The following is a 12,607-nucleotide window of genomic DNA, read 5'->3' as shown; positions in this document are numbered from 1 at the left end:
AGAGCCCAACCATAGATAGAGCCTTATATTCCCACTTATTGTAGATAATCCAAAATTCAAGGGCATGTTGTTATCTTATTTGCTATGTGATGTTTACATTATGTTTTGTTGAAGTGACTAACTAAATTTCTTTGTCTTTTTTTATTTCTTTTCTTTTTGTGTACATTCGTAAACATATTTACAAATTACATAGCATTTTTACCCCAAAGCTATTTCAATAAAAGCCCTCATGGATTTCGCAAAACATCATATTTGCACCTCATCTATACTATTCAAGTGTGACTCTCCCATAGATGTGAAGATGAAATCAAAAAAGAGGCAGCTAGAAGAAAGAGACTGTTTGCCACCTAGTCATGTCCGTACATTATCAGAATAAGTCCATCTGCTCCTCAAACATAATGATCTAAAAGGTTTATCAAACATATGGAATAGTATGACCCCTTTAAGGCAAGAGGCTTTTTGCAAGAAGTTTGGGCACATTGCATATCTCATGTCAGTGAAGGTTGACTACTCATTTATCAATGAGATGGTACAATTTTGGGATCCTTCCTATTAGTGTTTCATATTTAATGAGGTTGATCTAGTACCAATAATAGAGGACTACTCAACTCTAGTGGGTATGCATCTACTATATCTAGATAGAATGTACATGAAGAAACATAAATTAGAAAGTCGTAGGAAGCTAGGTTAGATGCCAAAAGCAGGAAAAGAGGTCATAGATTCATACATTCAAGAGAAAAGAGATCACAAGGGTATTCCGTGAGAGGTTCTTCGAGATTTATTGTCAAGCATCCAGATAATGATAAGGGAATGAATGCATTCGCTTTAGCCATATATGGGTTAGTCATTTTCCCTAAGGTTTTAGGCCACATTGAGATTGAAGTGGTGGATCTATTTGAGTAGATTGAAAATGAATGTAATCCTTCACCAGCTATCTTAATAGAAACTATCAGATATCTGAATTTTTGTAGGTAGAATGATAAAACACGCTTCATGTGCTACATACCCTTATTATATGTATGGATGAAGAGCTATTTTGAATGCAAGAAAAGTACCTTTACCAAACTTTATTTCTACACCCAGAGTTCGATTAGGAAATTCTGGCAGAGCACTTGGCCAGAAACAAAGACTTAAAAGAAGTGGAAATATATGCTGCAAGGGCTTACAGCTAGTTAAGTAAAATGGTTAGCACCATGGATGGATAGGGAACCTATGTTGTATCAATGTGGAAATGAGACAGGGGTTCCCCTTTTAGGTCTATGGGGGTCAATAAGTTATGCACCATTAATGGTAAAGAGACAGCATGGAGCTGAACAGTTTATTCCTATGACCTGAAATCTTAGCCAGTTTGGCTACTCATATGGGGAGCCTAAAACTTTCTAGAAGATTGATGGCATGATTAAGGCTTGAAAAAAAACCCAAGAGAGTAAGCCCAAGGCCATTCACAGATAGAGTCACTCAAGGGTATCTGATTTGGAGAAATAAAAGGGGTCAAGAGATTACATTTATGCCTTAAGATCCTCACCTGCCAGTGGGCCAAAAGTTAAACAATAAGCTTTCAGAGTTAGAGCATGAAATGGAAAAAGAGAAATTGAAGCAAGAAAGTTTAAAGCTGCAGGAAGAAAAGAACTAGTGGTAAAATAAAATTGAAAAATTAGAAATCCAAGTCCATAGGATCTCTAAGGAATACAGCAAGGCCCAAAAAGTTATTAGGGAACATAATGATACCCTTAAGGAGCTGAAAGAGCTACGATAGGAGCACAAAAGGTTACGCATACAGGTATAGGCCAAAGAAATAAATACCACATAAAAAGTTGGCCTATGAGAATGAAGAGTTAAAGAAAAAGCATTACCAAATAAAAGATGACTTTATAGAAGTTGAGTAAGAGAATCAGATGCTTGCAGATTATATTTTGACTTTGACATTAAAGCTAAATGAAAAAGAAATCATGTTAAGACCCTCATGGAAAGGCACAAAAAGTTATCCTATTAGATGTGGTGTGGTAAAAGAGAAGGATTAAGGAGAAAGAGATATATAGAGCACTTCGGCAAGGCCGTAATCAAAGCAGGTGAGATGGTAAAAAAGGCTAAGGCACTGAGAGCTTTAATTAAACAAGTATAAGATCATAGATAGAGGTTGTTAAACTTCATTGAGGAGGCTAAGGATCAGTATGAGCAAATTAAACATTTTTATAAAGGGATAGTACTAGATTCAATGTAAAACAGACTTCTGTGGAATAAATAAAAATTTCCTTTTGTTGGATTTTTTTAAAGGGGAAAATATTTTCTTTTCTTTTTTGTTCTTTTTCATGCATTTGCATCACACTTATTCATGCATTCATTATCATAACATCATCATTAAATTTTCAATTGTGGTACTAAGGTGCAAGAATAGCTACACATCAATACAATACTCAGGCTCGAGCTAGAAAGATAGAATAGGACAATACAAGTCACCTTAAAAGGATAGAAAAAGCTCACTAGAGGGAAAATTGAGCAAGATTCTGGACGCCTTAGAAAAGGTGAATAGAGGAAAATCAGTGGAAGAAGACACTCCATAGGAAGACACTGAATCAGTATATCCTCCTGGCTTTGGTTTGTAACAAACTCAAATTACCCTAATATTCCAACCTCAACAGATAGCTTTTCCAAAGTATAATTATCCAGGAATGACCTATACACCAGATCATGAGAATGTCCAAAGTTATGATAATCCTATTTTTGCCAAAAAAATAGCTGAGCCCATTCAACTCCCTATTGCAAATGAAGTAAAAGAAAAAGACCAGCCATAGACAGCTGTGCCCTTAGAAAGTTTTAAAACTGATCAAGCCATAAGCATGCTTGAAGAAAGATTGAGAGTTGTAAAGGGAATGGATTTCTATGGATCCATGGATGCAGTGGGACTTTGCCTAGTACCAAACGTAGTAATGCCACCAGAGTTTATAATACCAGAGTTTGAAAAGTATGATGGTACTAAATGTCCTATCACACATATCATCATGTACTATTGCAAAATGGCGACACATGCTAGTAATAAAAAGCTACTTATACATGTATTTCAAGATAGCTTAACTAGGTCAGTAACGAGGTGGTAAGTTCAGTTAGATATGATCTACATAAAAACATGGAAAGATTTAACTTGATCTTTTGTTAATTAGTGCCCTCATATCATTGACATGGCTTCTGACCATTTTTCCCTACAAGCAATGGAAAAAAAAGGCATCTAAATCCTTCAAGCAATAACGCTCAAAGATGGTAAGATGTAGCTACCCAAGTACAACCTCCCTTAATGAAAAAAACAATTATTGTGTTATTTGTGAACACTCTAAATTTGTCTTATTATGAGAGGATGATTAGAAATGCGACTAAAAACTTTGCTGATATGGTAATTTTGGGAGAGATCATTGAAAATGCCATAAAAAATGGTAAGCTTGAAAAATGTGAGTCTTTCAAAAGAGCACCTAAAAATAAGGAAAGTAAGACTCAAGTTGTGAGTCTTGAAAGATAGCAATTCAAAAATTACCCTCGACCTACCTACCCTACATACCATCACATTATGAGCCATACTTCTGTATTTTCTTACCAATCAAACACCCGACCCTCTTCTCCATCTTCACCAAGATCCTCTACATACCCAGTCAACACCACCAGTAATGCCAGAGAATCACGAATAAGGGAAAGACCCACTTTTGATCCTATACTCATAAGCTACACAAAGTTATATCAAGAGCTCTATAAAAACCATTTAATTACCCCTATTCCTACTAAGCAACTTGAACTCTTCTACCTCAAATGGTATGATTCTAATGCTCACTATGACTATCATTTTGGAGTAGCAAGATACTCTACTAAGAATTGTTTGCCTTTCAAGCATAGGGTGCAAAGTTTAATTAAGGAATGGTTGATAAGCTTTGACACTAGTAGGAATTCAACACCCAATGTCAGTAGGAATCTCTTGCCCAGTCATAAAGTCAATACTTTGGATGTGGGTGAAAAACATGTGAAAAAGAGAGTAAAAGAACTTAAGATACCATTCAGCCAGTTGTATGAAGTCTTATGTAAAGCTGAGATGATACAACCAATAGTTTCATACATTTATGTGGAAAAATATAGCTCAAATAAAAAATGTAAGTATCATGGCAGGGCATCAAAACATTCAATCGATGTCTACAAGAAATTCTATGGTGAAGTTCAAAAGTTGATAGACTCTTACCAAATAGAGTTATATGAAGAGTCAAGAGCCTCAGAAGACATTGGGGTGGCTATGATAGACAAATGGGTGCTAAAACCTATCACTATACGTTGTAAGAAAAAGTCACAATCAGTTGGCATAAGTTTGTTCCCAAACCAGTAACTCTCAAAGTTTCACGCCTATTTCCTTATAAAGATAATAAAGTGGTGCCTTGAAAATATGAATGTGCGGTGATGCCTTAGGGGCAATAAAGGCTAAAAGCTGAAACTGCTAATATAATAGGAGTAAAAGGTATAATTAGAAGTGGAAGATGTTATATTCTAGTAACCTTGAAAAAAAAAAGAGAAATAGATTGAACTGGAGACTTCAAAGAAAGATGCCTTAAAGTTTGTGCCTAAAAATGAGGCCTGTGAGTTTTTGAAGCTAGTTAAACATAGTGAATATTCTGTGGTGGAGTAACTAAATAAGATGCCCACTAGAATTTCTCTACTATCACTTTTTTAAATTTTGAACCACATCACAATGCTCTATTAAAGGTATTGAATCAGGCTTATGTAGCCCATAATGTATTTGTAGAGAATGTGAATAATTTGGTAGAAAATATAATGGTGCCACATTATATCTCTTTTAACGATGATGAGATTTTGCTTGAAAGTAGAAGGAGCACCAAGGCCTTACACATCACTGTCAAATGTAAAAGCCATATAGTAGCTAAGGTCCTTATTGATAATGGATCACTTATGTCTACTCTAGCCAAGCTACCTTTTGATATGTCCTATATCTAAAATAGTTAGATGATGGTTTAAGCTTTTGATGAAACTAGATGAGAGGTCTTGAGGGATGTTGATTTACCTGTACAAATTGGGTCGTGTGTCTTCAACATAAAGTTCCAAGTCATGGATATCTATCTATCATATAGCTGTTTATTGGGAAGACCATAGATTTACAAGGTGGGCACTGTCCCTTCTTCATTGCATTAAAAAATCAAATTCAATGTAGAATGACAATTGGTGACTGTGGTTAGGGAAAAAGATTTGTTGGTAACCTAACCCATAAATGCCCCATATGTGGAAATGATAGAAGAATCATTGGAGTGCTGCTATCGATCTTTTAAACCTATTAATGTAATGGGTGAAGGATTTAAATTTAGTCAGATTATGATTAATTAGATGGTTAACAAGGGTTGGAGTAAAGGGTTCGACCTAGGCAAAAACTTTTAAGGGATAAGAGAGATTCCTAAGATTAAGGATTACAGCTAAAGATCTAGATTATGTTATGAGATTGAGGAATGGCAAAACAATAACAGAAGGGCAAAAAAAGAATCAATGATCTTTACCTTTTTGAATGAAACTTTCATTCCTTGAGGATACATGCACCAAGAAGTTGAAGAGAACATAAAAGAAAAACTAAAATGGGAGGAAGCTTTTGCCAAGTTGTCCATTAACATGATGGGTGATGGAAGTCAAGATGAGGAAACTTTGGTTTACCCCTGCTTGTCGAGATATGAATTGCAAAATTGAAAAGTCAGAATGCCTATTGTTGCCAAACTTTCTTCAATGTAATCACATATCCTATTTGCTTATGCCCAAAAGCATTGGGATGAACTCTTATGTTTGGGCCTTTTATTTTCATTATGTCAATAAAAATAGGAGCATGCATTTTGTTCATCTCTTTCATTCCATTCATCACCCCATCAAAATTTTTTGCTAATATTTTTTATTTTATTAATTTTCAGGTTCTCAAATGAATGTGAAAATAATCATGACAATAATCCATGGTTTAACTTTGAAAATTCAATTAATACTAATGAACTTGATACTAAAGAAAATTCTAAAAAATACACTTTGTCTCTAAATTTAAAGAGGCTAATTGAATGGGAAGATAAATTCATTGAGCTTTATTAAGAGGTGGTAGAATTGATCAATTTAGATGATGCTAAAATAAGAAAGAAGTCAAGATTGGCACTTCACTCTCAGTGGTTGACCGACAGTAGTTAGAGGATTTACTTCGAGAGTTTGTGTATGTATTTGCCTAGTTTTACCAAGATATACCTGGACTCAGCACTAAAATAGTAGAGCATAAGTAACCATTAAAGCCAAAAAATAAACTAGTGTAGCAAAAACTAAGAAAAATAAAACTAGAGATGCTGTTGAAAATCAAAGAGGAAGTTAAAAAGCAATTTGATACAAGCTTTTTGCAAGTGGCTAAACATCCTGAATGGGTAACTAATATAGTACCTGTTCCCAAAAAGGATAGAAAGGTATGAATGTGTGTAGCTATCAAGATTTGAACAGAGCTAGCCTAAAGGATAACTTCCCTTTGCCTCATATAGATACATTGATGGATAATACAACCTGATATTTAGTGTTCTCTTTTATGGATGGATTCTTCAGCTATAATTAGATAAAGATGGCCCAAGACAATATGGAGAAAACCACATTTATCATTATGTGGGAAACTTTCTACTAGAAAGTTATGCCCTTTAGATTGAAAAATGTCAGGGTAACTTATCAAAGAGCTATGCTGACCCTTTTTCATGATATGATGCATAAGAAGATTGAAGTGCATGTGGATGGCATTATCACTAAACCTAAAAAAAAGAAGGATCATGTGGTCAATCTCAGGAAATTATTTAAGAGGTTAAGAAAGTTTTAACTCAAACTGAATTTGACTAAGTATATATTTGGGGCCAGGTCAAAGAAGTTGTTGGGATTTATAGTTAGTGAAAGAGGAATAGAAATTGACCTAGACAAAATTCAGGCCATTTAGAATCTATCCCCTTTAAGCACACAAAAGGAGGTTCGAGGCTTTTTAAGCCGATTGAACTATATTTCTCTGTTCATTTTTTAACTTACTTTCAAATGCGACCCCATTTTCAAATTTTTTCGAAAGAACAATCCTGAGGAGTGGAATGAACAATGTTAATAAGCCTTCAATAAGATCAAGCAGTACTTATCAAATCCTCTGATATTAGCATCTTTTGTTTCAAAAAAACTATTGATTCTATACATAGTGGTATATAAGGGATCAATGGGCTGTGTGCTAGGCCAACAAAATGATTTTAGTAAAAAAACAAAGAGCTATTTATTACCTGAGCAAGAAATTCACAAAGTATGAGCCCAAGTATTCATCACTAGAGAAAATGTGTTGTGCTTTGACTTGAATTGCTAAAAGACTCAGGTAATACATGGTCTACTACACAACTTGGCTCATAGCTAAATTGGATCTTATTAAATACATCTTCAAGAAACCATCACTATCAAGAAGAATTACAAGATGGCTGGTGATGCTTTCTGAATATGACATAGTATATGTAAGCCAAAAAGCAATCAAGGGAAATGTCCTTTTTAAATTCTTGGCTGACAGAGCCACTAATGATTATGAGCCCATGAAGCTTGATTTTTCAGATAAAGAACTAATGACTATCTTAGAGTTAGAGAAAGATAATGATGAGGAAGAGATATGGAGGATGTATTTCGATAGGGCTACCAATGCCATAGGATATGGGATCGGAGCAGTCTTAATATCTCCAAGAGAGCACTACTATCCTGTTATAGCAAGATTGAATTTTAACTACACCAATAATGTAGCCAAATATAATGCTTGTGTTATGGGGTTGCATGCTACATTGCACAAAAAAGTTAAAACATTAAGGGTGTTTAGGGATTCAGCTCTAGTTATTTATCAACTAAAAGGTGAATATGAAATAGGGATTCCAAACTCATCCCTTATCACAAAAACATCCTAGAGCTATGTAAATAGTTTAAAGTAATTCAATTTGAATACTTACCTCAAAAAGAAAATTAAATTGTAGATGCCTTGGCTACCTTGGTCGCAATGGTATAAAATTGATGATATTATAGAGATTTAGCCTATCAAATTAGATATCAAAGACATGCCAGTACATTATGCCAACTTGGAAGATGAGAATGATGGCCACCCCTGGTATTATGATATCATGCAATAACTAAGGAATTAGTAGTATCTAGATCAAGTAATAGAAAGTGACAAGAGAGTCTTACGAAGATTGGCTATGGGATTTTTTTTGGATGGAGAAATTATGTACAAACGACGTAAAGACCAAGTGTTATTACACTATACAGGCACTTTTGAGGCCAAAAAGATTATTGAAGAAGTTCATAATGACGCATGTGATGCACATGCAAATTGGCACATAATGGCAAGACAGGTCATACGGGTTAGATATTATTGGTTAATAATGGAAAAAGATTGCATCGATTATGCTAAAAAATACCATAAATGCCAGATTTATGTTGATAAGATTCATGCTTCACCCAGTGTTTTAGAAGTTATAGCATCACCTTTTCCATTTTTTATGTAGGAGATGGATGTCATTGGTCCTATCACACCAAAGGCCTCAAATGGGAATAGATTCATTTTTGTGATGATTGATTACTTCACTAAATGGGTCAAAGCCACTTCTTTCATAACTGTGACAAGATCAGTAGTCTAAAAATTCATCAAAAGAGAAATAATTTATAAATATGGGCTTTTAGAAAGGATCATCTTGGATAATGCAAAGAATTTAAATAGTAAGATGATGTAAGAAGTATGTGCTTAAAGAAGTATGTGCTTAGTTCAAAATCAAACAACATAATTTAGCTCCATAAGGCCCAAAAATGAATGGGATAGTAGAAGCTGCAAACAATAACATCAAAAGGGTTCTAGAGAAAATGATTGAAACATATAAGGACTGGCACGAAAAATTACCTTTTGCTTTACATGGGTATGAAACTTTTATACACACATTTACTAGGGTAACTCTTTTTTCCCTAGTATATAAGATGGAAGCTATATTGCCAATAGAAGTAGAGATCCCATCCCTAAGAGTTTTAAAGGAAATGGGATTAGAAAAAGCTGAATGGATTCAAGAGCACTATGAGCAATTGAACTTTATTAAGGAAAAGAGATTGATGGCACTTTGCAATGACCAATTATACCAAAAGAGAATGATAAGAGCTTATGACAGAAAGGTCAATCCTCATTAGTTTCGAGAAGGAGAGTTGGTGTTGAAGAGAATTATTCCAAGTTAGCATGTGATAGAGAAAAATGGACCCCGAATTGGGAAAGACCATATATGATAAAAAAAGCTTTTTCGGGAGAGGCCTTAATCTTGTCAATGGAGATGAACTTTTTGGTCTTGTTAATTCTAATGCAATAAAGAAGTACTTTGCTTGATATCTTAAAAAAAAAAAAGAGAAAGTTTAAGTTGAAAACCCGAGAGAGTGGCTTGAAGTCAAAAAAAAATAGAGGGTTTAAGTTGAAAACCCGAAAGGGTGACTTGAATCCAAATGAAGACATTCAGGTTGAAACCTTGAAAAGCAACTTAAATTGAATAAAGTATGGTGTCACTTAGAAGGCATACCAGGGACAACGAATTTTAAAAAGCATTAAAATGTTGGGGTATCATATCTTGATTGAGTTTTTGAAGGAGATCCTAGATTTATTGTCATGGTTATCTGATTATTTGTCTGGGGCATTACTACCTCGAATAGTTGCTTCTATACATTTTCTTATACCATTATTTGTAATTTATTGCTTATCCAAATAAATGAAAGCCATCTCCTTGTTCTTTCTTCGTCTTATATAATGCTAATACATTTATCATGTCTCTTTATACCTTGCCATGAATGAAAGAAGTGCATAACTTGCATCCCACACTTTAAAGTTAAGATAATGATTTAATAATTGAACAAAGTCATAAGAAATTGTGTGTTACTTTGAAGAATTAAAGGAGACAAAGATCGAAGATGAACTCTTCCAAAATAAGAGAACAAAATGGCTTCTATAACGCTCTTGGGGAAAAAGATAACTATTTAGGCTGATGCCAAATATGTGCATTTAGGTTGATGAAAGATGATTTATTTGCCAAAGACGTGCATTTAGGATGGTTTCTTAGCTAAAATGTGCAGTGAAGATAAATATTCAAGGTAATGAAAGATGGTTTCTTTACTAAAGAGGTGTGAAAATAAGAATGCAGAAGCCTTAGTACCATAATTGATGTTTCATTTGCATTCTAGATAGGACATGCACTTACATTATTCATTCACTTGATCTTGGCACAGTACAGATCATTTCTTATGATTCGTGATTTAGTCCTGATCATTTATTTTCGATCTCAACTCGATCCTAGTCACTTTATTTTGACTCATAGTTTTATCCCAATCACATGATTCATGGTTTCGTCCCGATCATTTATTTTCGACCTTGACTTGGTCTTAGTCACCTTATTTTGACTCGTAATTTTATCCCAATCACATGATTAGTGATTTCATCCTGATTATTTATTTTCGACCTCAACACGGTCCTGATCACTTTATTTTGACTTGTGATTTTATCCCGGTCACATTATTCATGGTTTCATCTTGATCATTTATTTTTGACCTTGACTTAGTCTTGGTCTCCTTATTTTGACTCGTGGTTTCATCTCGGTCACGTGATTCGTGGTTTCATCTCGATCATTTATTTTTGACCTTGACTCAGTCTTGGTCACCTTATTTTGACTCGTGGTTTCGTCCCGATCACATGATTCATGGTTTTGTCTCGATCATTTATTTTCAACCTTGACTCGATCATGGTCACCTTATTTTGACTCATGGTTTCATCTCAGTCACATGATTCATGGTTTCATCTCAATTATTTATTTTTGATCTCGACTCGATCCTGGTCGCCTTATTTTGTGGTTTCGTCCCAATCACATGATTTGTGGTCTCATCCCGATCATTTTTTTTACCTTGACTCAATCCTGGTTGTTTTATTTTGACTCATTGTTTCATCCTGGTCGTATGATTCGTGATTTCATCCTGATCATTTATTTTCCACCTTGACTCAGTCTTAGTCGCCTTATTTTGACTCGTGATTTTATCTCGATTACATGATTCATGGTTTCATCCTGATCATTTATTTTTGACCTTGACACGGTCCTAGTCATTTTTATTTTGACTTGTGGTTTCATCTCGGTCACATGATCTATGGTTTCATCCCGATCATTTATTTTCGACCTCGACTCGATCCTGATCATTTTATTTTGACTCATAGTTTTGTCTCGATCACATGATTCATGGTTTCATCTCGATCATTTATTTTCGACTTCGACTAGGTCCTACTCACTTTATTTTGACTCGTAGTTTCGTCTCGATCACATGATTTATGGTTTCATCCCGATCATTTATTTTCGACCTCGACTCGGTCCTAGTCGCTTTTATTTTAACTCATGGTTTCATCCCAATCACTCGATCTTGGTTCAGTCCAGGTCATTTTTCAAATTTACAGATCATTCTTGATTCGACCCAAACAGAGTGGGTGTCTAGATCTTTACAACATCTCTATCTGACAAAGATGTGCAAAGAGGGACAACCGTAGATACCCATTTGTGTCCAGGTCCAATTGGGGCCCATTTGTGTCCTAGTTTAATTGGGTTAGTCCCTTTCATAATTTGTTATTATAATATATTATTATTAATATTATTACTTATTATTATATTATATTATATTATTATATATTTATACTTTTTTCTCATTTTTTCCAGTGTTTTTTCTTTTCTTCTTTACTTTTTGTTCAAATTTGCATATGGACGGGAAAACAGGGAATCGGAATCTAACCTTTGTCAAAGGCTTAAAGATGAATCGAATTGCTAAAATTTTGGGATCAAAAATCACGATGGACAGAATGCAATCCTAAAAGTCAAGCTTGGGATTGATTCTGTCCGTTTCCTTAAGTTGATCCTAGGACTACCTATAAATTGGACTGATCCTATAGAAAATAACACACAAAAACACAAAAAAATTGAAAGGAAATTATTGGAAAAATTCTAAAAAATTTTGAGTAGAAAAGGTTTTGAGAGGTTAATTCTAGGATTCATAATTTAATTCATAGTTCTAGGTGTACTTCTAGGCTTCTAGAGGTGAATTTAAGGTTACAAAAGGTTTAAAGTAGGTTTAGAGCTATCTAGGAATTTTTTTGGATTTTCTTGATTTTTTTTAATATTTCTAGGTTTTTCTAGGTTTTTTGAAGAACTTTGAATTTTTCGACGAAGGTTGAAGTTTTCAATGAGATTCCGATAAGATTTCCAAAATTCAGCACGTTTTCCAAAAAATCAATGGGTTTTTCAATTTTTGGATGAATGTTTCAACAACAGTCTCAGAAACTAATGAGATTCCCAATTTTCAGTTGAATTTGCTAATGGATTTTCTAAAGAGAAGGCAGAGGAAAAATTGACTAGAGAAAAAGGGAATAAGGCTTTTGAAGGAAAACTTTGAAACTTGACTTTTATACTATAGCCGAACGACGTCATTTTGAATAAGCTAGGATCCATATGTAGACTTAGTGACACTTGTGCAGACCCGCGCTCTAATCCGACCCGATCACAAGTTTTTCTTTTTTCATTTTTTTTAT

At 34.4% G+C, this 12,607-nt stretch overlaps 1 protein-coding gene across 1 annotated transcript; it reads left to right on the top strand.

The window, feature by feature from the left end:
* Window positions 1-7,379: 7,379 nt before the first annotated feature.
* LOC111281586 (uncharacterized) lies at window positions 7,380-7,940 on the top strand. The gene has a single exon (XM_022869297.2). It carries the CDS (start codon window positions 7,380-7,382, stop codon window positions 7,938-7,940), a length of 561 nt encoding a protein of 186 aa, XP_022725032.2.
* Window positions 7,941-12,607: the final 4,667 nt, after the last annotated feature.

Source organism: Durio zibethinus, chromosome 5 (assembly GCF_047325235.1).
Source record: "Durio zibethinus cultivar Kanyao isolate XHJ-2024 chromosome 5, ASM4732523v1, whole genome shotgun sequence".
NCBI lineage: Eukaryota > Viridiplantae > Streptophyta > Magnoliopsida > Malvales > Malvaceae > Durio > Durio zibethinus.
The sequence above is the reverse complement of the archived record's forward strand: the minus strand, read 5'-3'. Positions and strand labels throughout refer to the sequence as shown.

Bases quoted from the DNA above. Each gene is read 5' to 3' on its own strand.
- LOC111281586 (XM_022869297.2), top strand. From the start codon at position 7,380: ATGGTCTACTACACAACTTGGCTCATAGCTAAATTGGATCTTATTAAA.